Source organism: Molothrus aeneus, chromosome 22, assembly GCF_037042795.1.
Source record: "Molothrus aeneus isolate 106 chromosome 22, BPBGC_Maene_1.0, whole genome shotgun sequence".
Classification (NCBI taxonomy): domain Eukaryota; kingdom Metazoa; phylum Chordata; class Aves; order Passeriformes; family Icteridae; genus Molothrus; species Molothrus aeneus.
The window spans coordinates 409,749-436,206 of NC_089667.1; the positions used below are offsets into that span (position 1 = coordinate 409,749).

The 26,458-nt window shown below is 42.1% G+C and overlaps 1 protein-coding gene across 7 annotated transcripts in view; it reads left to right on the plus strand.

Moving 5' to 3' along the window:
• APLP2 (amyloid beta precursor like protein 2) overlaps positions 1-26,458 on the plus strand; it is a 50,572-nt gene that overhangs the window by 6,407 nt on the left and 17,707 nt on the right. For all 7 annotated transcript variants that reach the window (XM_066564252.1, XM_066564257.1, XM_066564253.1 and 4 more), the window contains exons 2-6: positions 16,841-17,014; positions 18,265-18,394; positions 23,148-23,260; positions 24,708-24,877; positions 25,747-25,964. In XM_066564252.1, the coding sequence (XP_066420349.1) occupies positions 16,841-17,014; positions 18,265-18,394; positions 23,148-23,260; positions 24,708-24,877; positions 25,747-25,964 (805 nt within the window). The remainder of the gene's footprint in view (positions 1-16,840; positions 17,015-18,264; positions 18,395-23,147; positions 23,261-24,707; positions 24,878-25,746; positions 25,965-26,458) is intronic.

Here is a 26,458-nt window from a genome sequence, read left to right on the forward strand (position 1 = left end):
ATTATAGCAGTGCAAAGTGTATTTTGATCCAGGTCAAGGACAGGGACAGGCAGACACTCACAGGCACACCGAGCTGGCTGAGGCCATGCTTTACTTGACTATAACAGCAGGTTGATATTCAATGAAAGTTCCATTTAAAAGTAGCTAATTGTCATCTCCTTACGGATAACTTCATGTTTAAATAAATGCAGTGTTTAACGTTGAAAGTTCCTGTTCTCATTTAGGTCTCTTTTCCTCCAACAAATGTTTTCTGGTTATGTTATGTTTTCAAACGTGTGAGCTGTTCTGAGGTGAGGGTCAGGGGGTTGGCTTCTTTCAATTCTTGCATTAGTGAGAATTTTATTATTTTATTAATGCTCTACTATAGTAGAGCTTGTGTTTTCTCATGAAGATGTTGTGTTTGGGTTCTTGAACCCATCACTACAAACCTCTAAATGGAGCCAGTGAGGTGAACTCAAAAATCTTCATCTGGTGATGATGTTGCAGAGATGAAACAGAGGTTTAGCAAACTACTTGGTATTTTCCAGGAGTTGCCTTATGCTAACTTCAGTACTGAGATGCTTAAATCAAAAGCCAAACATTTGCATTTTTGATCTTTGGGGGTTTCTTTAAAGGCTCTTATGTTATTTTTAGCTCCAGCTTCCTGCCAAAAGCTTTGTTCCTTTTATTTTAGATTTGTGTTGATGAATCCCACTAGTTATGATGTCATTGCATGGTGTGAAATGACAGCAACAAAAAGAAAAATCTTAACCCATACCATCTGTTACAGTAAATATTATGCAGTCCCGTTAGATTCCAAGCGGATTTGGACTGCATATTTACAAGAGAAGCTGGTCTCTGCTTAGACGTATGGTACCCTCTAGCATAAAGCCTTTAATCACCAAATTCTCTATATGGTTTTGGATTTGACATGACACATTGCCAGGTCTAAGTTTAGTTGGTTTTTTTATCAGTGTTTAATCTTCTGTCATTCATATCAGGCCTAGTAACTTGCCAGAAATGGTCCTAGAGGAATCTGCGTGAATTAGGATAATTCACTAATACCAAGCATTGGTTGACTTCTTACAGTGGTCATCTTACAGTAATTGTGGCCTGAAATAGAGAGGGGCAGATTTGCTTTAATCTCATAAGTATTCTTCTCAAAGATTAGATGCAGAATGTTGATTCAAACCTGTGGTTAGTGCTCCCCGAGAGTGTATTGGCATTTGCATGTGTCTTTCCCTGCATAATTTATCAAAGCCCTCACTGAAGAAATTGAATTTGATAGGTGTTTTATTTTATGCTGCAAGATCACAAACATGTTTAGAAAGGCTAAAGAAGTATGAAATGGTGTCAGGATCCAAGCAGAGCACGGAGCCTGCCTTAGCAGCCTTGGTCAAAGATGAATTCTGGAACACAGGGTACAGCAGTGCTTGTGCATGAACTGAAATGTGCTGCCTGCCAGGAAAAAAGGAAACTGAGAAATTGTTGAGGGTGCATGTTATTGTGGAAACCAGTTATTACTCTTGAATGGAGCAGGATGCTCTCAACTCCCATTTGGACTTGGGATAAGATTTAAGTGCCTCCAAGTAGTTTGAGTTGCAGGGTTTCAATAACCACCTAATTTCCAGAGGCTTTAAGTAAAGCCTCAGTGCTGGAAATGTCAGGCAGTGGAGAAGGTTTTCCCTTGGTAACCTGCCAAAAAAATGGAGATTTTGCATTTGCAGTGTATTGATGTATTAGAACTCAGCCTTTGGGCATGGATGGACATGATGCTGTGGCTTATCTGGGCAAGACCCAGATCCCAGGAGTTGCTGAGGGAATTCTTGAGGGGGTCACAAATGAAGTTGTGGTGCTCCTTTGAGTGTGTGAAGTTTGGGCTTGAGACAGAGCATTGTGTCACTGCAAGAGACACTGGGGAAAGAAGGGGGGACAAAAACATGTTCCTGCCCCTGTCACTCCTGATAAATGCTGTCTTGTTCAAATTGCATCAATACTTGCCCTGCAACAAAGCCAGTCAGTATGTGGATGTCCTGTTAAGGGTATAACCACTTTCTCGGAAGCAATTTTCCAATAGCTGAGGCAGAGATGGATGACCTCCCAGAGCAAAGGCTAGATGGGGTGGAAGGATTTGCACTGCTTTATGCCCGCCTTGTCTTTGTGGGCTGGATCACAGCTTGTCACCTGTTCTGTCCCTCTCCTCCTGCCTACGTGCTTATGCACTTTTTGTCTTTTTTTCATGGTATACACATTTGAGTTTGTGAATAAGAACTTGCACTAATCACAAGAGCTGAAACCTATTACCTGTGTTTGAATCCATAGTGCTATGTTTTATGCATAGTGTTTTTAAATTATCCTTAATTTTAAATCCTTGTGTTTTGCTGCAGAGTATATCTTTGTTTCTCAGGTTAGGAGACCAAGAAATAAACATAAACCAGCTGATCTCTCCCTGCACAACAGGTCCTTCCCTTTGCATCCTGGCTGCCAGGAAGAGGAACTAGAAGAGCTGGATTCCTCACATAGTAGGGCTTTTAAATGGCAGGAAATCTTTTTTCAAATTTGCTAAAATGTAAAATCCACAGTACAGACAAAAGGGATTTTGCAGTTGAGACTGAAATTTCTGGGTTTGGATAGATTTGTTGCACACAATTCTACTGAGCAAGCTTTTGCAACTTGCTTCACATGGGACTTAGCGTGATGAGGAGAATATTTTTCAAAATATAACTATGAGAGGCTTTCCACAGAGCATCTACAGCATGTTAATTCCCTCTTTCACTGCAGGGCCCTGAGTAGAATGCAGCATTGTGGTCCTTTTGTAATAGATGCTGATGGATTTCAGGAGCAGTGCTGTTCTAAAATGGCCACTGTCATACTTTTAGTGGTGTGTGTGCAAACTGCAAAACTGGTACTCCAAGGAAGAATATTATGGAGACACCCAGGAAAATTTTGGGCTGCATGCTTCCTGTGTAGCAGAGACATGAGGAGCACTGTTTTCCAAGACCCTAAATGGCCTTTTCCTCCAGGCAAAAGCAAAGATGATTTTACTTCATTTGCTTTGCTGTCCTTGATTTCAATTTGGCTTTTTGAACTTTATGCCATTGTCTTTAAAGATTTTTGCAAAAAATCTGAATCATTATTCCTCATTATCTAAGTGGCTGATAGCATTACTCATCTTCTGTTGTTTTATTTATTAGGCTATGATTCTTACATTTATTTTTTTTCTTATAACTGGGGGCATAACAAACATTTAGCCACAGCTGGCAGCAACATTAACTAAGATAGGTTTAATGTGCTAAACTTTCAGCAGCTCTTCCCCTGGTGTTGACTTGGAGATGCATTGCCTCTGAAAGTCCTTTGTCTTTTTTTAAGAGGATGCTGCTGACCTGCTCTAAGCTGTTTCTCAGTTCATAAAAGAGGGCTGATTTTTACTGTTTATAACAGCAAGCTTTAGATACACCAGATCAAGCAAAGTAGAGATTTCTTTTTGGTTTATAGTATTTGCCTTGGAATGACTGCTCTGCCTTGAAGTCGCTCTTCAGATAGGCCTCTGAGCAGCATCCATCTCACAGTCTCTACCTACAACATGTCCAGGATGATGCTCTTCACTGGTGAAGGGGATTAAATAGTCATTAAGCTGCTGAATACACCAAATGTCCTGTTAAGTACAAAATAAAGATAGTGAACATGCTGGAGTGATACAGTCTGTTGGAATGCATCAGGATGGGAACATCTTTAACTTGAGCCAGACTTGAAATGCTTATATCACAGAAAGATGAAACCAGGGCTTAGTTTGCATATGGAAACTCTTGGCCTAGTGCTCTCTGTAGAGACACTTTCTTGCTCTCATTTTTCTCTGCTGTGTTTAAGTGGATAGTTGGTCCTGTCTGCCCCACCTTGACTCCTGAGTGCCACTTAAAATGATGTGCTTGGCACTATTGTTAGGATGCTTCCTGCAGTGAATTAACTTTGGGAACAACCCAAAGCAGAGGACTGTTATTTATTTCCACCTCTCTGGGTTAATATTCAGAGCCTTTAATTGACAGGTATAACTTTGAAAATACAGACAGCCTCTAACACAATTGTATGACTGTGACTGAATAGTTGATCTATTTGCCTTTGTTGTCCAGGCTGTAGAGTTTCCATGCAGCCTTGGCACCCACAAATTCATTTTGTGCTGGTTACCAAACCTGTTTTCCCCCTCTAACAGGTACTACAGTGACATACAAAAGTTCTCAGTGCAATATTCTCAGAATGTTCCCAGCCTCATTACACAAATCCATGTAGTACTGGTCCCACTGCTGTCCAGGCTGGCTGGGAATTGTGCAGGGAGAGGCAGCCTCCAAGATAATTAAAGCATGGAACTTATTTGGGCTCTCAATGATTTTTTTTTTTGTAAGATATCCAAAGTAATAATATTAGAATGAGGTATGCTTCTGGCTGTCTCGTGCTATTGCATATCAGGCTATAATTTTAGTATAGCTTTCTTGTGTGCTGCTCTCTTACGATTTGAGACATCTGAGTAGATTCTGTGGGGCTAATCAACATCAGGGATTTGCCAGATTCTGGCAGAGTTAATATTTGCAGCTGAGATGTGTGCATAGTTGGGTTTCTGAATTTAAAAAACACCTTAGTGGGCCATGTCTGAAGTCTACCAGTGAAACATAAAACCACCATTCCCCAGGGTTAGAACTGTATGCAACATTTTCATCCTTTGACTTTGAGAAAGTGCAATTGAAATGACTCCACCCATGGCTAGGAAAATGGTGAGTGGCCAATTGCATCAATAGGCAGATCAATCTACCCTCCAACCACCGTGATCAGATTTGCATGCTAAGTCAACATTTCCATCACTGTCCTTATCTGCTTGTGGGGTCGAGGAAAGCAAAACTTGTTTAGAAGGCTGACCATTCCTTTCTTTCTCATTCAAGCGTGTCTTCCAAGAGCATCTGAGCAGGGGAAAGAAAAGCATCTCTAAGTAAAAGTCAATAGTCACTTCTTTCCCTGCCTAATAGCCTTTTCCAAGCAGGAAGATAAAGAATTGTTTGGAATGCATCTGTTCAAAATAAAATATCTTGACAGTTTTCTTTACAGTTCCTCCAGCTGGTCTTATACAAAAAAAAAAAAAAAAAAGGCTGCTGTGATGGACAGCCTGGGAAAAGGGTTTAAAAAACAAAATAAGAAATATAAGAAATACTAGTACATTCAGAGACCCTGCAGAGGAATATCAGTTGAAGTAATGGAAATTGTCGGTGGATAGTGCCTCTTTAACAAGATGGTCTAAAACTGTTCTGCCTGCTCTTTTTCAGGGAGTGATTTCCCTTGCTGATGCAGAACAGGCAGTTTTTGCTTCCACCTTTGGAGTAAAGCTTTCAGCACCTGATTGTTTTGTGCTTAGAAGCCCTCAGTGAAGTGTCAAATTACTTAAAACTCATCAAGAACCTGCCCATCAGGTGGGTGCAGCTGCAGCATGTGAATTCTTTGACTAATCTTATGGTCAATTGTATTTCAGCTAAGCCGACAGAAAAGAATAATGTTCTCTTCACTACCTTGAAATTTTTCAAAAAATGAATAAAGAAACTTCAAGGAAATAATTATCAGTGTACAGAGAGTTCATGCTTCCCACAGAAACCTGGGAGAGATTATTAACAAGGTAAAATCTCATTTTATCAAAGATAAAAATCACCTTTCCCATTTTGTTTATTTCCATGCAATGCTATACAATCTGATACAGCTCAATAGGGTGAAGAGGTATAAAATTCAGCATAAGAAATTCAGGTGTTCAACATGCAAAGCCAGGTAAATATTCTGCAGTGATAGCTGTGAAATATTAGAGGTTCTAGGCTTGCTTCTGTGGAGTTAGTTTTACTTTCTGGATCAACAAAATCAGTAATGGGCATTTCAGCCAGCTTGAGTCTGTTCTATAAATTACCACTTAATTTTCTAATAGCATTAGGCAGCTGTTGTAAGTAGAGCTCTGCTGCTTCCTGTGAAGGAGCTGGTTAATATGTCCATTAGAGCTTATGTGCAAGGTTAGCTGTGGGGTGGTGCTGTGACTGTTAAACCCCAGCTGATGAATTAATACTTTAGAAATAAAATGCTGCTAAATTACTAAGGATTGCTTTTAAAGAGTGGAAAAAATGGAAATACATTAAGCCATTGCTGAGGTCCTTTACTTTCTGTGACCCTGCTCCTGACAAATTTTGGGGGTACTTCAAAAAGCTTTTTGTCATTTGACTTCTCACCTGTCAGACTGCTCAATCCAGGTGTCTGAGTTCTAGAGAAGGGATGGAAGTCTACTTTTCATCCTCTGCTTTGTAAGAAGGTGAATTGGAAGATTCAAGCCTGAATTCTGCTGATAGTCACAGGATCTTTTGAGGACTGGTTGGCTGTGTGTGTAAGCTTAAAAATGAGCAAATAAAGCTTTTCCTCTCAGACTCTTGGAAGTAAGAAGTGTTGCTCTGAGCCTTCTTCCAGCACTCCAGCCTCTTCCCTACTTAACCAGGGTGGTGCTTGCCATTCTTCATTCTAGCCTTGCTTGAGGGCTTGCTCCCTCACCTTCAGTTTGCTGGCAGTAGTGGAAGGCAGCTGGCAGCCTTTCACCACTCTTATTGCTGGGATAAGAAATAGCTGCAGTGAGGAAAATGAAAGACTCTTTTGGTGACAATTTGAGATGGTTTTGCTAAATTAATTCTCTTGCCTTTTTTTTTTAATATTTTTTAGTGGAGTGTTAGGAACTGTTCCTAATCAGCAGCTAACTGTAAACTAAACTTTCTTGGCACAGTGTTCACATTGAAGTTTTCTTTAAGGAAAAAGATGTTGTTTACCAGACCTGAACAAACTTACAGAACCAATATAGGAATCTCTTTAAAGCACTGATTTCTGCATACCTAGACATTAAAGGTTCTTAAAATATTTTGTTTTGTATGTGAGCAGTCATGTAAGCTGCTGCCTGAAAGATGCTCCATAACAACTCTGAATAAATAACAGGAGGAGGTGTATGGGAAAATGGCTTTGGTTTAAAATTCCGATTTCCAATATTTTTAAATAGATTTACTAAGAGCCAGAGTTGCTACCTGTTCTCAGTAACAGATACTTACTACTGACTGTTTTCATAGGCTTGAAATTTGTAGAAGTAACCTGTACTTTTGGGTGGACTTAAAGTTTAAAGTATAATAGTATCCTAAGTTTTTATTCTGGAAACAACAAGGGTATTCCATAATTTTTTGCTAACTTAATTTTGTTTGGGATCAGCATAAGCTTGGCAGAGCTCAGGGAGCAGCAGCAAGGATAAAAGCAGCCGTATATTTTAGTGGTTTCCAGTTTTCAAAAGATGGTCATTAGCATGGTTTGGAAAGCCAAGACTTAAAAACCTCATGGTTTCCTCTGCAGATTTGAAGTTTCATCTGAATTGTTTGGAGGACAGAATTACCAATTAATTGTGTTGAGTTCTGGGTTTTTTTAACAGAAGATTGTGAATTTAGAAGTGGAAAGCAATAGGCATGACCCGCGGAGCTCCAGCGTGGTCAGAGCAGGGCCTGTTGAATCATTCCTGTGTGCTGTTGGGAAGTTGCTTTGTAGCCTAATTGCAGGACTTGAAAATTCAAAGTATTTTATCATGTTCAAAACCACATGCAGTCTGTGCACATAAATAATCAATCTGTGATGCTGAAAAACATCTATTAGGGGGTGGATACTTGAACCAAACTCAGACTGCACTGCAAACTGCATTCCTGCTTGTTATCCTTCTTTTATTTTGCTTTTTTTTTCCCCTCAGGAATTTTTCCTTGCCACTTCAAATTCTCTGTTAAAATACACCCTTCAGTTTCCTGCTTGCCTTTTGGATCATTGTGTTTAAGACAGAAATGCAATCTGTGCAGCCTTTTTATCTGGAATCAGCCGAGTGGTTAGATAAGTAGATGGAATGAGAAGCCACAGGTTCATGCAGTGGCTCTTTTGCACAACTCCCAGTGAGCTTCACAAGATCTGTAAAACAAATGTTTGTGCTGTTTTGAGGAAGGAATTTTGGTTTGTTCCCTCCTGGAATGCTAAATCACTTTGAGTCAGTAGTAAAGGGTTTATTTTTCTCTGCCTGATGTTAACAAATTATTTTGTCTCCTTTCTGCCAGATTTGGCCACTAGGGAAGTTAGTGGAGAACTCGTGTGGGTGTGTGACTTGTGATGAATTTTAGTCCAGGAGTTACTTTTGCCTTGAACAAGTTGCTTTGAAGTGATGAAAGATTTTCTGAATGTACTTTCGCGTGCATTACGGAATCTGTATCCTGGTAACTACATTGATTATATTCCCTAACTCTTGCGTAGCTCAAGTACCTTAAGATGGCTCAAACTGTCCTATCAAACCATGGAGAAGTTACAAAAAAGCATCTCTCAGTACTCCTCCACATGTGCTGCTCTCAGTGATGCCTTTGTGGTATCAGCAGTATGGTTCATAGTAATAATCAGTTCAGAAATGAAAGACCTGAGAGTTAAACTTTTCAAACACTATTAAGCCATAGCTGCTGTCCTTAGGCTTCAGTTTGGATCTCTGTTCTGATAGTCCAGGAAGGCAAAACTGCCCTGTGGCCATTTTTTTGGTAGAATATTAGTGAATGTGAAAACATTAACTTGCACTCAAGTTTTTGCTTGCTGACTGACTAACAAACAAGACATCTTGAATCTCTGTGCCTCAGATGCCCAAATAATTAATGTGGGAAAGCAGTAATTAGTCGGGCCATGCATGACAGAGTGATGACACAGATTGGAGCTAGGAGACAGCATTAAACCGAGCTGAGCCTGCTGCTGGGTGACCTTAGGCAAGTCACTTGACTTTGTGCCTCAGTTTAGCCCAGTGATAAATAGGCCTGGCTCTCTGTGCTGGGATAGGACTTGGGGTGGTGCCATAAAAAGGGGACTTCAAAATAGTGCTGTGGCAGTGTTCTGCTGTGAGGGGAGGGAAGTGGCCATGAGTGTGTCTGTCTGGCACAGCTTGGAAAGTGTCCCTGACATCCTTGTGGCACGTGGAAGATGACCTGGGCTGATTAAAGCTATTTGGACCTACCTGTGAGCAGTGTGAGGATTATCAGTGTTTGTTCTTTCCTGTTCTCTTGCCCTTATTTTTATGGAGGCTTTGTGTTAAACTGTTCTAGTCCCAGCCATTACCCCCAAGCTGTACTTTTCAAGCTTGAGGCCCTGAAATTGATCTTTTTCAAAGGACACAGTTCTAGGTACAGTAACATTTGTTCAGGAAATGTTCCAGTGCAGTTGTTATGAACTTTGTCTCTCCAGGAATAGAAAAGAGGATGCCAAAGGCAACTGTGTTACACAAGTAACTTCAGGAAGCTGAGGCAGTGCTGAGTTGTGACTTTCCTGGATTTGATCACCTCTTCCCCAGCCTAGCACTGCCTGCAGCGTGGCACTCCCTATTGAATACAGTGGTTCACAGTGCAAATGTCTCACATGCAGATTATGTGCTCTTTGACTCATATAGGCCCTTATGGAGCATGATAAACCAGAGGGGGAGGGGGAAATAACCTGATACCTCCTAATCACAAATTCCAAGGGCAAAATGGCTGCCCATGAGTTAAAGGTACTTGGAAATCTCCCATTTTCCTTGTGGAAAGGCAGTGAAATGTGCAAAGCAGTAAGGAATGCTTCAGGCTGCAGTAGGTTTTTAATCCTATAGTTGCTGTCGGCACACATGGAAGTAGATGGATTATTGTCACTGAACTTCATGTCGGCCTTAAACACAGGCATCTAAATATAAACTGCACCCCAGCTACCACTGCAGCTCCTGCCTTGGCTCCCAGTTCTCTGCTGGTGCAGACTCCTCCACCCCAAGTGTCAATAAAGGACAAGCAGATGAGAACTCCACCCTTTCCAGCAAGTTAAAGCAAGCCAAAGACTGCTTTAGTGAGATTTCTGCCATTTAAATTCAAAAGCAAACCCAGGCTGGTATTATCAGCTCACACCAGATCTGCCTGCAGACAGTAATTCTTCCTGTCTTGGACCCCTGCCCATGTGCATTATTGTAATTATCAGCAATTAAAAAAAAAATAAAGCAATAAAGCTAGGATGAGCTGCTAGTCTGTAGATTTACTGCCTGCTGTGTCAGGCATTCATTAGCCTTCCTGGGTTCAAGCCACCTATCTGCTGAATAAAAGCAGGAAGAGGAGCTAAGGAAAACAATGCATGAAACACCATTTGAAGCATGAATTGAGAGCTCTGCTTGCATTTACAAGTTATGAATCCAAAACCAGGGGAATTTTAAGTATTCTGTCCAGAAGTTCTGATGTGTAAAGTTCTGCCAACTTCCCTCACTTTTTAGTTGAAGTGTTGGTTTCCTGAATACTGATTTACCATTAATTCCCAGGTGAGATTCATGGCAATGAATGTTAGATTTAAGGACTCTGTGGCACGTTGTAATCCAGGAGGGCTGGGCTTTACAATGCCAGCCCAGCTGTTCTCCTTCCAGTAGCTTCAGTTTGTGACTGTGGCTCTTCTTAATTCATTTTCAAGGGCTGGCCTCTTCTTGTGGAAAGTAAAAGGCCTATGGACATCAGCTGGAGGCAACACTAATATGGGGGATGCAATTGAAGCAGTTTGAGTCCCTGCACAAACATTCACACCAATTTTTCAGTCAGGCAAAACGTTAGAATCCTCACACATTCAAAAGCAGCAGCTGTGGAGGGTTTTGTTCACAGCAAGGCTGGTAAGGTAACAGGGCTCATTTTTGTGTCAAAGGAACCGTTAGAATTCCTCAGTGGTCTTGAAAGTGTTCAATTTAGATACTCAATATCTGTGAGTATTGCACTGATATAGGGAGATTTGCAGAGTTGCTCAGATAGCGTAGGAAATGTAAATTAAAAAAAACAACAGAAAGAACTCTTTCTTCAATTTAAGGTGGGCAGCGTGATTTATCTGAATAAGGACAGTGCTGAGCACCGTGTTCGTGTTCCAAAGTCTCTCGGGTTGTGGTTCATGTGGACCATGATTTAATAACCAGTGTTGCTTTTGAGGCCCTTAACTTAATCAAAAATAAACAGCGCAAGTAATCTTTCCAAATGCTGCCCCGCTTTTTTTTTTTGTCAGTGTAGCAACAACTGGTTGTGGAATACATGTAACTCTCAGGAGCAGGAATTCTGATCTGACCTGTAGAGAATCCTACAAAGGGCCCTGCCTTGTCAGTTAAGGCAGGGTATGCCCTCAGCAGCCAGTAATCTGTTCCCTACCCACTAAGTCAATGCAATTTTCTATTGGAGCTTTCTTCAGCAGCTCATAAATTCTAGCGGCTGGAATTTCAGTCTTAAAACAGCTTAATCTTCCACAGTTTTATGCAGAGAGCTACTCTTGTGTTGCTGCAGAGGTAGCCTGATGGAAAGCATGTGTCGTGTGGGTTCTCCTCCCAGGCTCTCCATGCTTCTCAATCTCCCATCCACTGTGGTTTTGTTGGAATAAAGGTTCATTCTGGCTAATCTGATCAGATGGACGAGGTTCTGGTCATGTTTGACCCCACTGAAAATGCAGAATTCAGTTAAATATGACATTTTGCAGATAGCTTTGTGCTGTTCAGGAAAGCTCTCCAGAACTCATTTCTGTGAATTATAATTATCAGCTTCTCTTCACACGAGAAAAGTTCCAATCACCCTTCAATCCTCAAGTCCCCATCAGCATGCCAGTAGGTTTTCCAGAATAGTATTCCATAGGCAGCTGTATGGACAGCATAGAAAATAAGTTATGTTGTGATGATGTTTAACAGATCCTGGCAATAAAAGGCAAGGGACATGGATGTTGTTTTCATGTTTGTCTTTAAAAACCAGAACTGCCATGTCCTGCTTGTGTTTCAGGGGTAGATGTAAAATTATCTTACTAAAGTCTCTAACCTTGTGTCCCTCCTTTGGGATGGGGGATACTTGCAGGAAGAGCAGATATGACCCTTTTTAGCACCTGGAGCCCAGGCCTCCAGGTGGGTAAGCTCACACATCAAACTGTTGTCACAAGCTGAAGAGGCCACTAGTAAATAAAAGCCAGGATACTCAGACAGACACTTCCATCAGAGAAAAGGAAGATTTAGAGGCTTGAATTCCAGTATTTCAGGGCCATAAATTGAGCACTGGCTGGCAGGGTGAGGAATTTAACTGACATTAACTGGCCAGAGATTTATGTGTTTATGGAATGAAAAACGTATTTGGTCTTGGAAAACAAACTGGATTACAGAATTATGCCAAAAGGCAGAGCCCAATTTCTCCCAAAACATCTTGTAAATGCAAGTTCCAGTGAGGAAAGTAATGGCTTATGGAACAGTCTTTTCCCAAGTAACATTTGTCTTGCTCTCATGTTACGTATATGTATTAATAGGATAATAGCTACTAAAATAATGCTCAGCAAGACGTATACAACTGGGTGAACTTTCTTCCATCATGTGTGTGTTGCCCCTCCTGCTCTGTCAGGCTGCTTATTTAAAGGATTGAATAGTTGCTTCCCCGCACTAAAAGAAGCAGCTGCTTCCATTTATGGCTGGGAAATTCCCAGAGAAAAATGTGCTGTCGGTTTGTTCATCCCTTTGCAATGTGGAATGGGTGAATTCTCTGAAGTACTAAAGAGCTTAACTAAGGACATGGCTTTATCCCAAGCTCCATGCCTGTTTACATGTTTTGCAGCCTTCCTTTTACAGAGTGATGCTTGAGTGTAACCTGAGGGATCCGCATCCAGTTTTCATACACTGAAGGCAATTGTGGGAAACATCAGAAAGTTATTTGGTTCCAAAAGGTGATCTTTTTCCCTATTTAAGTGTCAGTGTTAAAGGTGTGGCCTCAGTGAAGCTTGGAGGTGCTGTATTCTGTCATTACAGCTAAAATGAGATTAAAGTACTAAATTAAAAAACTTATATGATTGAGGCCTGGAGTGGATTGCCAGTGGAGGAAAAATTGAAGCCCATTGCTCAAAAATCTTGCCTTGCAAGTCCTGGGGTTAAAAAATCAACTCATGTATCTCAAACTTCATTAACTCACCCAACAGCACAATTCAAGAGAAGATTTCTGCCAGTTGATTAAAAGTGATGAAATCAAGCAAGTAATTAGTGTAGTTTGGTCAGCTGTGAATTGGGGCTTAGCATGTTCTGGTAGCTATGGCAACAGCACTCCACTGATATGCAAGCTATGTGAGCAATCCAAGAAGGAGGAATGATACCTTTGCAGGGAGCGAGCTGGAGAGGCAGCAAAAACAAACACTGGCTCGAATCAGTATGTAAATAGCGGGTGGTCATGATTTCAGGAGGTTGGTATGTGTTTGAACAGGAATTTTGCTCATGCAAGAAGTGTGATGAGTGGATTACTTATGGACTGTTTCTGCCTCAATGGATCTTGCACCTCTCCTGCTCACAAAGTTCCTTTATTGCTGCAGACTTGTTAAGTTTGCTTTGAAGGAGTCAGATTTCAGGCATCAGCAGTGCCATCACAGCACATACATTTATTCTCTTTTGATGCCCTGTATTCTCACAAGGGTTAATGCTTCCTGGGTTCTTGATCTTGCATTTCTTTTCAGTTTTTTCCAGGGGTGGAACTTGGATGTGCTTGTGATGTTGCCATCAAACAAAATTGTTTTGGGGATTGTTTCCTGCATGTTAGGTCCTGTGGTCTCTGGAAAATGATTGTTGGTACCAAAGTGTTGTTTGTTTGGAGAGAGATAAAAATGGCCTCTTAAAATATTTGTGTGTGTTTAGGGAGTTCTGAAGGATCGTTCTACATTTGCTTCTTTCTTCTGAAAAGACATCAGGGAGGAGGATGGTGCAAGACCTGTTGCAGGTTCTGGTGTGTGCACTTGTAAGATGTTTATTAAAGACTTGATTTCTGCAAGAACCAAGTTACTGCACCATATTCCCAACCTCAGTCTATTCCTCAGAGTTCCTCCTGTACCTGGAGGTACAGGCCTATGTGACTCTTTTTTTCTTTAGGACAGAGAGTATGACAAACGTACCCATAGTAAACTTGAAAATATATGTGAATTTGGCAGCATTTTGATACTGAGACATCAATGCTGCTATCTCTTACATGTAGTTTGGTATTTTATTACTTTGTGGTCTGTGCTAAAACATGCTGTCATGAGCATCTGTTGGTTGGAAGGGTCAGAGTAAGTAGAAACCACTTGTATAAGACTGTTTCTCTTAGATGAGGCATGGGTGAATAGTACTTAAAACTCAGGGGGTCATTTTTCTTCAGTTAATACTTGAATTTATGCTTTTGTGCCTCAGATTGGTTTTCTCCCCCAAGCACTAATCTTCTGTTCAGCACTAAACAATCCTTGACTTTCTGAGTGTTGAAATGTCTTATCTCTAGGCAGAGAGATAAGGGGAGGGGGAAAAAATATAATAGTTATAAAAAGAGTGTCATGGTTTGACACTGGCACAATGCCAGTGCCCCCATGAAGATACCTTCTCCCTGGTTTCTGCTGTGAGATGTGACCAGGAATAAGCAAAGCAGGCTCCTACTTAGGGAAAAAAGAACCAGAACTTTATTAACTACTCTACAATTACAGATAAAAAGGAACACACACACAGGGAAAATGAAAACCTCACAAATGCATTTCCTCCTCCCCCCACCAAATTTCCAACACAATACATCTATTCCTCAAATCACCAACTCTCGGTCCAGCACCACCTTTTAGACAATCAATCCTCAGTTCATCAAGAGGAGAGGAGTCCTTCTTGTACCATGGGCTTCCCCTGGAAACACAGTCGAAGCCTCGTGTGTTTCTGTGTCACTCGTGGCACTGCCCGGAGTACATCTGCCGTCGTGACTTCTTCTTTTCCATGTCCAGTGCTCTCACCACTGAACACGGACCAGAGCTGCTTCTAGGGTTGTCTTTTAAGGATGCTCTGTCCCGATCCAAAAAAGGCACAGTCTCTCCTTTGGGACACCTGTCCCCCCCATATTTTTTTACCCCCTGGGGCCGAGGGGCATCAACACTGAACCCTCTTGGTTCTGAGGCCATTGCCTCCCCCTAGAATGCAGTCTCTGTATCACAAGGAACATGGGTCTGTCCATGGCTGTACAAAAAGAGTCCAGCAAAAGCCACTCCATCATCTCTTCCCACTAGGATTCTTCTCTACTCTTCTACTATCTCTCGCTCGCCCAGACCTCTCTCACACTGGCCCATTTCCTTCTTCATCTTCCACTCTATCTTCCAGGAGAGGTCAATGATCTGTAAAGTTCTCATTCTCCAAAAAGGGGTTAAAAGCTCCTACAAGCGGCCGGCTGAACCCCCCCCTCTTCTCCTTCCCAGCCGTGCTGCCGGCACAGGCCCATGTTTATCCAGTTTCAAGGTTACAGTCTTTACAGTCTCAGGCAGCGGCTCTTTCTCTCTTTCTCTCTCTCTCTGTGTCTCTCAGGGGGGGCTGCCCGATGGCTCCCGGTCTCTCTCTCTCTCTCTTCCACCCTTCCACCCCCGGGCTCAGGCCTACCTCTCCCGGCCACATGGCTTTTCCCCTCCCCCTGCCCAGCCAGCAGCTGGGCCGGGGCAGAGACCCGAACTCTTTCCCGCCGGAAACCCAAGAGAATTTCCCCCGCGAGTGCTCTGCTTTTAACCCCTTGTTCTCAGAGGCGTGTCCATGTCCCAATGGCCAGGTTAAATGCCAATATTAAAGCCTGAATATCCATTGGCCCAAAACACAGCATCCCAAAAAACACATTTCCTGTCAAACCACCACAAAGAGTTATTCTTTTTCCTAATATTCTGTAACTAAGAGCTGCAAAAAGAAGTTGTCCAGTTGAATTCTACTCTTTACTCCTTTATTTCTTTTAAACATACAGCTATTAAAATGAGTTGATGGAGGTGTGCAGGCTGTAGGGAGTGAACAGTGCCCACAGTAATTCATACATTTTTCTGTTCACAAGAAGTTCAATATGAAGGCAGGACTGGTAGCCTGGGGTTGTGTTACCTGCCAGGAAAAGCAGCTTAAGGCCAGCAGACTGTGCATTGCTGTTTCTATCTGGAGAAGTTGAAATGGATTCCATTCCTCTAAACACCTTAAAGAGCTTTGGAGTTCATCTGTTTTTTTGCCTTATGCCTCTTTCTGTTTTACAACAGCTAGTAGTTATTTAAGGAGAGCATGTTCAGCTCCCAGCATCCACTTGGTCTTCTCAGAAAAAAAGAAAAAGTCTGCAATTTAATTTACTCTTCTTCTCCTCTTTCAATCAGCCAGCAGGATTTCAGAGAAAGGCGTCTGACCTTGTTTTCATTATCAGTCTGCAGTTTGACCCAAATGTGGGCCTGGACTGTAAGGTTCATGTCCGTTGGTGCAGTCTGGGAAGTGCACAGAATACACATATGAAACAGCTCCCCATAAAAGTGCACTGAATGGGATACAAGGTTTTGAGAAGCTGGTTGTCACAGCTGGTTTTTTCTGATTCAGTAGAAATTATCTTTATTTGTATGTTTGAGCAAAAAATCAAAAAAGCAGGATTCTTGCAGTGAGATGCAGTTATTTTATTAATGGTAGTAATACCTGCTTGTGTGTAACTTCACAGAGGTCCTTCTGCCAGAAATTATTAGTATTAGTTATTTGGTAAGTTTTTCAGACATCTGTTTTAGTCCATGTGGCTGCAGCCTTTTAGGGGGAATTACTCTTTGTTTTGGTAAGTTGTTGTTTCAATTATAAAAAACAGGCTTTGGGGAAACAAAGGCTTTGCTTGTGAAAACTTGTGATGTACTCACCATCTCAAGGAATGTTGTTACAAAATAGCTTGCAAGACTCCACTGATATTCTGGATCAAGTAGGAACTGTCTAAGAAGATGCAAGAGGGTTTCTGGTTCTTGGAGTTGTTGATCAGATAATGCAGTCAAGGTGTTCTGTTTTGGTTTGTCTTCACAGGCCCTTGCAGCCAATGCTGGGACGGGGTTTGCAGTGGCAGAACCTCAAATTGCCATGTACTGTGGGAAGCTAAATATGCATGTGAACATCCAGACTGGGAAATGGGAACCTGACACTTCTGGGACCAAGAGCTGCTTTGGAAGAAAGGAGGAGATTCTGCAATACTGCCAGGAGGTGAGACTTCCTGTATAATCCTGAGTCTTCACTGCTGTGAAGGAATTGGATTCCAATTTAGCTGCTCAGTAGCAAATTAACCCTGCAGGAGATGTGCTTGCTTTTGGCTAGTCCAATTCTCTGCACTGTCCTGCTGTGTTGTTGTCCAGAAAGAGCAGGGAGGACACTGCAGTGGGATTTAGAAGCTACCTCACATCAGCTCCTACTGCCACAGAAGGTCCTTGGTCTGTCAGTCAGAGGTATCTTCATGTGTTTGCAGGGCTTTACCCTGGTGTTCTTCCCCTGAGCTGGTTAACCAGTATCTGCTCTCTGTTGCATAAAATGGAACCCGACACCTATTTTAGTTAGAATGCGGCTATGCTGTTCTTAGTGACGTGCTCAGATCAGGCAGAATGTTAGAAAAATATTTTAATCAAATTTTGTCAGTATTTTTAAGCTCTTTAGACTTTATTGAAAAAGATGTAATCATCTTCTAGTGTGTTCCAGATATACTGTAACATATTGGTCTTGTCCAGTGTCTTTAATTGCTCCTCTGAGGTGACAGGCACATAAAATACCACAAGGAATGTATTTTTTTTTAATGGGAAAGCAACAGACTGTACGGTGTCTGGACTGGAAAACTTTTAAAACTGTTTTACAAGGCTGATACAACTGGGGCTGCATTTTTTTTCATGTGGTAGAAGCCTATATATAAGTCAGTGTCTGGACTTGAGAATTTGACCAGGGCGTAAAGATCAAATTAATACATCATAAATGGACCAGGCATGAGGAAACCTGAGGAGGTGGGTGCATATTTTGACAAGTGATGAGAGAGTCTGAAGATGGTACTAAACCTTATTTGTTGGTGATTGCTATTCCGGGGGTATTGTACTGCTCCAGAAAGAATTAAACAGCTACATCTCCTCCAAACCCAAATACCCAAATGCTCCTCCTCCACTGCTGTGCCAATCCAGACCTCTCAGCTTAGTGCCAGTGAGGGCTCTTGCCCTGACCTGGCTTTCTCCTGCCTCAAGGCAGTGGCATATCTATTTCTGAAGCCCTGTGTGCCAGACAGCTGGAGCTTTTTTATGTCTCTAGCTGTCCTGAGCTTGATCCAGAGCAGAGTTGTGTGTCCACGTGCAAACTCCAACTTGTTCCTAAGTTGGAGTTGTTCTTGTGTAGAGAATCAGCCTTACTACTCTGGGAGGAGCTGCTCTGCACATTCTCTGTCCTTTCTAGAGAGAAACCTCTCTGTCTGTGCTGTTCCCCAGATGTACCCAGACCTTCAGATCACCAACGTGGTAGAAGCCAACCAGCCCGTCAGCATTGACAGCTGGTGCAAGCGTGGGAAGAAGCAGTGCAAGGACCATACTCACATCGTTGTGCCGTACAAGTGCCTGGGTGAGTGTGTGCTTGTGGGTGTGCTGTGCGTTCCTGTGAGAGAAGCAAGGGGTTGCCTCCTGGATTCTCACAGAGAGAGCAGCTCAGTTTGTTAGACTTGTAGAAATGACAACCTGATACAAGACAACTTTCACTGTTTTTCTTTGACATGTTTTTCTTTCCACAAGATGGAACTCTGCCTTTTTGGAGCAGATCGACAGCTTGGTAACAGCTGTGGTAGAATAATGGTGCCTGGCATGAGAAACAAATCCCCATTCTCTCTGCAAATGCCATAAAAACCTGAAGACTATTGTATCTGAGTACCACAAAAACACTGGGATTTAATACTTTGATCCTATTTTTGTGAAGCTTTAATATTTTGTTGCCTTGGAGACTTAAATGCTCTGTGTGCTCAGGCTTCCTGCTTGGTCTTGGCAAGAGATCTCTATTTTATTTCAATGGCTATATTTAAACTTTGCTGTTTCAAAGAGGCTCTTTTTCTTACAGCTGTATCTCCTTTCCCCATTTTGAACTGTGAAAGAATATGAGATAAACTGTGATGGATTTCATGGTGCTTTCCAGAATGTTCCCACCCACTGGAATCAGGCAGCATATTTTAACTGGTTAACTGTGACTTTTGACCTGTGGGTTGTGGGTGACACTGCGCTGCCCCACTGCACTGCATGTTCTTAGGAGTGAGCTTAGTCTCAGCTGGCTTTCTTTTCAGTTATCCACTGGAAAAGACTTGAAAGAGGTCTTGGGAGAGACCTCCTACTGAATGCTCCCAACTGATTGCTGGGAGCATTGAGTAGGAACCAGTTTTCATAATTTGTGTCTGTATCTCAGGTTACCATGTGATTTGACATGGGATAATACCAGCAAAGCAGCAGAACCATGTGTGTGCTTTGTCCTTTATGTAATGCCTTCCATGAGACAATCATAAAGCACTTCATTAAACAAAAAATTTATTGTGGACACATCCTGGGAGAAAGGTGCTTGCCTTTATAGATGTGGAAATTCAGGTTTGGGAAACAACCAAGCCCAACTGGATCATGAGGATCTCCTTATGATCATCTCCTGTTCATAAGGAGAATTTCTGATGGAAATAAAGATGAAAGCAAGATCCCTGGATTTATAAGGAGTCATCTCTTTTAGAAATAATCATTCCCCTTGCCTATTCTCCAGCTAAAAAATAAGCTGATTTTACTGACACTGCCCTAAAATTTGATTAGCATTAAACTATTCAGGTTTTTCATTAGTATATTTCACAGTGTTCATGATTTGCAGGCCCCAGCCTGTGAGGCAGCCTTGGTTTTCAGATCTGAGTTGCAAGTCTGGAGGCCATATGTCTATAAAATCTCTGTCTTCAGCACTCCACAAATTGCTTCTTGTAAATGGATGATGCATTTCTCTGCGATTATAATCAAACTGTGGGATTTTGTTCCCTTTTAGTTGTGTTTTCCTTGATGCATTAATACATAGGGGACCTTGAGGTAGGATCCTGTCACCATACCCTGTTTAATCTTCCCTGCCCCTACCCCAACAAGGAAAACTCCTTTGTATTTGAAAAGTGAAGAGAAGAACCCAGAACCAGAGTCCCTTGGTTTTAAAGTTTGCTCAGTTTTACTTTTCTTACCAGAAGCAATTCAACTTTTCCTGATAGAGTAAGATGAAAGATTATTAACTAAAAAAATCTAACTGGCCTGTTTTGAGGTGAGAAAATGGGGAAAATACAATCTCTCTTTTAGTTTAAAATGTAAGTAATTGCAAAGGGATGGTGAAGGTCATTTGATTTCACTGTCTTCATTTATCAGGTAATCTAACTCTAAACTATTCAACTTCTCTGTACTTTGTAGATGTATCCCTGATCATTTAGTATCAACAGTAAGGAGCTGCAAAAAAATTGGTCATGCAAACAATATTTAAAATGTATTTTGAAAAGATGGTGTGAAAGATTGGTTTGACAAAGAATTCTGCTTTGTGGAAAAGTCTTCTCCAGAAGTCTTTTCCTGTGAGCAAAAGTCTTTGACTTAAAAGCTTTTCTCCAATTTTAACAAACGCTGCTGCTCCTAATGCTACTGGTCACGTGTGCAGGGAATGCTGCTTTAAAACACTTGAGCTGAAGATCTTTTCCTGTTCTTCTCAGAGTATCTAGCTCTCTCCTTATTTTAAAATTAATGAACGCAGCATTTGAATCTGCAAGAAAGAAAAACCTTAGCTTGGAGAAAATTTCATGTTTGGATTCCAGTGTCAGTGTTTGCTGGGACTTCTTGGGTAAGAACTGGACGTGATCCTCATTTGCTTCTGATCTGTAATTCATATGTGTTGGTACCAGGCTGAATAATGATAGAAATTTAGGCTAAATAGCTTTTAAGTCCAAAAAGTAGAGTCTGTACAGCAGAGAGATTCTCTCTCTCCCATCTTCTCCAAAAGCAAAATTCTGGGTTTGGCACAAGGATTGTACCAAAGCTTCCTCATGCTAGTGAGGTTGAGGTTATCTAGATACTGGAATGCAGTGTATCTGCTGACTCTGGTTGTACTCTGATATTTAGGCAGTATAGTTTTTATTTTCCAGCTCTCTGTGTTTTGGTTAGGGCAGTGAATGTGCTGCAGTTGATCTTGAATTAAACCATCTGGAAAAAAAAAAACGAAAACCAAACAAGACTTGCTCAAATACTGAAAACATAGATAACACTCTCAGCATATAAAAATTTCTAGGCTGTTACAGCAGCAGACAGCATGAAGGAACTTTGGTATGATGCAGCTCATTTGAAAATAGGTGATTCAGTAGTTTGAAACTTCTTAGTGCAGACACAGTCTTCTCAAAGATTTGAGTGAAATCTCTTCAGTCAATCCTTTCATGGAAAAACAACTATTTATTAAGTTGCACTGTAAACTCTGCATTCAGCTTTTGGGGTCAGCAGAATCACCGTTTGACATGCTCATCGTTTGACATTGGACTCTCTGAGGCTCTATTTTTCTTTAAATTCTCAGAAATAATTTTTACAGCTGGTGTGACTTGTCTCCTTTAAGAATATACCAAACCCTCAAGGCACACTGTTGTGGTTTAACGTAGTTAAAGAAAAATCCATGACCTATGGAAGTGATTCCCTGTAAAGATCTTGGCAGCTTCCTTCAGACCTGACGGACCAGTCAGCTGGCTGGTTTTGAATATTGACACCCTGTCAAACCACTTAAGAGAGCTAAACGTGCCTCTGCGAAATCACATTTAAAAATTAAAAAACCTTGGGAAAAACTCTTTTTTCTGGCTTTTGAACAGGTAACTGGACCTGCACCAGGCCAGGTCCTGCCCCGCCGTGGGGCCGGGCTTGACCCTGCTCTGCTGCAGCGCTGGCCGGGCTTGCTCTGCTGCGCAGCCTGGGTGGCTCAGCCTGAGGCTCGGCTGAGATTCTGCCGTGCTGAGTTCAGCCACGGCTGACGGGCCAGGCTGGCTCCGTTTGGCTCCGGCTGTGGCTGCCGAGCCATTCCGCTGGCACTGCGGAAAATCTCACGGCTGAGAGCAGAGGCGGCCCTGCAGCCCCGCACAGAAAGCAGCCCCGTGGCTGGAATTGACCGCGTAGGGGCCAGAAACCAGGTGTGCAGCCAGAGCAGCCGCTGCCCCACAGAGATCACATGGCCATCCACAGGCCCGGATGAGATATTAACTCTTTGTAGTGCACAGGTGAAACTTGCAGACATCAATCCTCTCTTGAGTGAGAGAAAAGGAAAGGGTGAAGACACGTAAAGGAAACAACATGGAGACACCAAGATCAGTGAAGAAAGAGTCAAATCCCAGATGGGAGGAGAATGAGGAGATGCCTTAGTCTTGGGCTAAAATTCTCTTGTAAGGCTATGGTGAAGATATAATTGATACACCAGAGGTTTTTGGGGTTTTTTTCCCCCTGTAACTCATGGAATGCACTGGGGTGTTCTGGGTAGCATTCTAACCACGACTATGAGCAGAGGCACCTGTGTTGAAGCAAGCAGATGTTGAAGTAGCTGTGATCCAATGAGGAGTTTGAACAGAGAGAAATGAGAGAGGTGAAAAACCTCGCCCCAGGGATGGAAGAAGAAAACCTCTGTTCCCAGAGATAAAAGAAGAGAACTTTTGTTTCTGTACTAGAACAGCTCATGCCTAAAATTGCACCCCAGCAAGCTGAAATGACCCATGGTGGTAGTTGTGGGAAAACTACCAAAATGTGGTAGGGACTTCACGATTGCAGATTTCTGGGAAGGGGCTAATCGTGAAAATTAAAACCACAAGAAAACTGTTTCTCGTGGAAAAGTCTCCATGGCATGACAGGAGAGACTCTTCTCCCTAAGTAGACTAAAGAAAGATGATTTTAAAAGTGGTAAACTGACTGAAAATACCAAATTTACCTCTTTATGTTGTCAGTTGGGAAAAGAAAAGTTGTGGGGGCAGAGAAGTGTTCTGAAGGTTTATTTTGATTTTTTTTATTATTTTTTCTTTTAATTCTGTTAATAAAGTTTCTTTTAAAGTTCTGAGCCTGCTTTGCTCTCCTCCTAATCCCTATTTTCAAAGCAGAAAATGAGTAATTCTAGTGGGTGTGCTGGCATTTGACCTGCACTAGACCCCATTAAAAGGTGCATTGGCCAAGAAACTCAGCTTGGCGAACAAAAATGGCTTCACTTAAACTGGTATTTCTGCCTGATTCAACTGAAACTGCTAACACATGCACAGAGTGCACTTTGGGGGAGTTCTGGGAGGCTTTATTTGCTGACGCATGTGAACTGTAACCATTGTGTTTTACAGTGGGTGAGTTTGTAAGTGATGTCCTGTTGGTGCCCGAGAAGTGCCGGTTCTTCCACAAGGAGCGCATGGATGTCTGTGAAAGCCACCAGCACTGGCACACTGTGGCAAAGGAGGTAATGGAGCCACTGGGACAGGAGTGTTTATTCTGGATCTGTCCACTTCGATGTTGGCAGTGTTGGAGCACAGCAGTGTTTCTCTCCGTATTGCTGTTCCCGTGTTCTAGTCAATGAACTGAGGTTGACAGCAAGGAAATAAAAATTTAAAAGTACTCAAGTGACTTAAAAAACCTGTCTAGCAATTGACTTATTCTTCATTAAAAACTCTCCTAAATAGCTTATCCATATCACAGAGATAGGAATTGAAATCAGCTCTCTGCAATACTGCTTTAACCAATGGTTCATCCCTCTTTAGTTTTACTCGAACATTTTGCTTTAATGTACCTTCTGCTGCTGGGGATTTGGTTGGGAGGGCTTGCCTGGGAGCAATCTGAGTTTTGTTGGGACTGATTAGTAGAGGTTTTACATAAGGGGTGGATTATATTCTCAAAATAAATCTAGCCCATGGTTTTGGAGGGGGGGTGGGTTTGTGTTTTTTCTATCTGGCTAGCTAAACTGTTGTAAAAACTCTGCACTCCCATTTGAAGCTGGGATAATAAAAACAAGATCATGACAGTATGTGCTTGTTTTCCATTTTATAGAAGCAGCAATTGTAGAAACAGCAACACAAAGACCAGTTAAGGATGCTCCACTTAAAATTCCTTGTTCTTTAAAATCATGTGAGCAAAAATCTGTCTAAATAAAACTGTACTAGAGGAAATGTCTTTTAATTGAGGGTAAACTTGTTAATGTCTAGAAAATTGAAAAATCATTTACTTTAAATGTGGTTGGAGAACTTTTCCAGCAATACTTGGCACATTTAAAATCAGTGTTGTAACAAAGCAAAGCACAAAAGGGTTCTGATGGGCATAATAAAGTTTTCCTTCATTCTTTTCTGGGCACCTCTAAGCCAAGTATTTCCTTTGCTTAAGACAAGTATATAGACATAATGTCTAAGTGTACTTTACATTTGACTTTTTCTTGAATTATCTGATTGATTTTAATCTTACAGTTGGTAAAAAAATCTTGACACAAAGTCCATTTGAGTAATTATTCACTTGCTACAATGTAAAGTTTAATAGATAAAGTTTACTGAAATGGCCAGCCCAGAAAAGAAAACACCCTTTCTGGCTCTTTCAAGTGTTCTCCCTTGAGTTGGTGCAAAATGTTTAGGTTTTTTTTCCTGAACTTTGCCAGGTTGACAAACCATCAGTTGTTGGGGCCAGGGTGTAAAATGTTAGCACCAGGAAGTACTGGGTGTTTCTGAATCTGGGACATTTGTGTTTGTTTTTTTTTTTAACGCTACAAGTTTCCACTCTGCTTTGATGTTCAGATTTAGGTCATGTGTTGCTGTTGTTTTTGCTGTAAAACTTAAACCATTCTTGAGATCTCTGATAGGCAAACTTGAGCTTTATCCAAAGGAAGAGCCTGATGCTGGACTGACGTGAATGGGCTCTCCTTTCAGGCCTGTCTGACAGAAGGGATGATCCTGCACAGCTACGGGATGCTGCTGCCCTGCGGAGTGGACCAGTTCCATGGAACAGAATATGTGTGCTGTCCTCAGACTAAGGTTGTGGATGAGGCTCTGTCCAAAGAGGAAGAGGATGAGGATGAAGACTATGACCTCTACAAGAGGTAGAGTTCTTACTGATGTAGATATTGAAAGCTTGGCACATGAAGCTGCTGCTTGGGAATATTTCACACAGCAACTCCCTTGTAGTGAGGATTGAGCAAATTTCTGTGCTTCTGAGTTTCCAAAAGAAGTGTCCTAAGCCTGAAGAGGACAAATGACTTTGCAGTCCCCCTTTTACGGGAGGAGCTAAATACCCCCTCTCCCTTCATACCTGCGGAGAGTTGGGGTCATTCAGCCTCGAGAAGAGAAGAGAAGGCTCCAGGGAGACCTTAGAGCCCCTTCCAATGCCTAAACAATCTCCAAGAGAGTTGGAGAGGGTCTTTGGACAAGGGCCTGCAGGGGCATGGGTTCACCCTGCCAGAAGGGAGTGTTAGATGGGATATTGGAAAGGAATTCTTCCCTGTGAGGATGGTGATGCCCTTGCACAGGCTGCCTAGAGATGCTGTGGCTGCCCCTGGATCCCTGGAGGTGTCCAAGGCCAGGTTGGATGGGTGTTGGAGCAACCTGGGATAGTGGAAGGTGTCCCTGCCCAGGGGAGAGGGTGGACCAAGATGGGCTTAAACGTCTTTCCCAACCCAAACCATTCTGGGATTCTATAGTAGGAGCCTGACTCAACAAGGTTAGACTTTCACTTACTGAAAAATGGAAAGAGGCCACATGAAGGCAGAGCCATGGAGAATCTCTGCTTGCAGCAGCCGGGGTGTCCGTAATAAGGGATGTCCCCTTGCTGTGAGTGATGGGCTAATTAATAGTTAGTACACTTATTTTTCCCATTTCCAGTGTTTCTAGAGCAGATGGAAAGAATCATTGTTCAGGTACCTCCAAGTGATTAGCCTTAACCTTACTCCCTAATTTATCTGTGTCCCTCCAGTGAGTTCCCTACAGAGGCAGGTGTAGAAGACTTCACAGGAACAGCTGTGGAGGAAGATGAGGATGAGGATGATGAAGGGGAAGAGGAGGAGGATGTGGTGGAAGACCGTGATTACTACTATGACAGCTACAAGGTTGATGACTACAATGAAGAGACACCTACAGAGCCCAGCAGTGACAAGGCTGTGTCTGAAAAAGAAGTGAGCAGTGACATGAAATGTAAGACACATTCCAGTCCACAGGCCTCCTGCTCCCTTGAGATCATTCCTGTTGGCTGTCTGTTAGTGATGGGGTTTTGATCAAGTCGATAAGTGCCACTTGGAAGTTTTATTTGCCAGATAAGTTAGCAAACAGAGGAAAGCTGATGATGCTTGTTTCAAGTGTTGAAATTAACTCTCTAGAGCGTGGGCCATATGTTTCCAGATAAACAGCAGTTCTGCTGGCGGGAAGCCCAGTGTGTGGCATGTTGAACGAGCACCTTGTGAAGGTGCAGTGTTGAGTCAGAAAAGCCATATCTGCAAATTTTGGAAAATCTTAAAGGGACATTTGGGGTACACTGTAAATTTAAAATCTGGTGGTTTATACCAGCTTAAAATGAGGAAGCTGAAAGTGATGGGCCATACTCTGCAGATGTGCCATCTGGTCATTTAAGGGTGAGGAGCATCCTTGGTGCTGCCTTTGCAAAACACTTCTCTTCCACAAAAGAAAGCCAG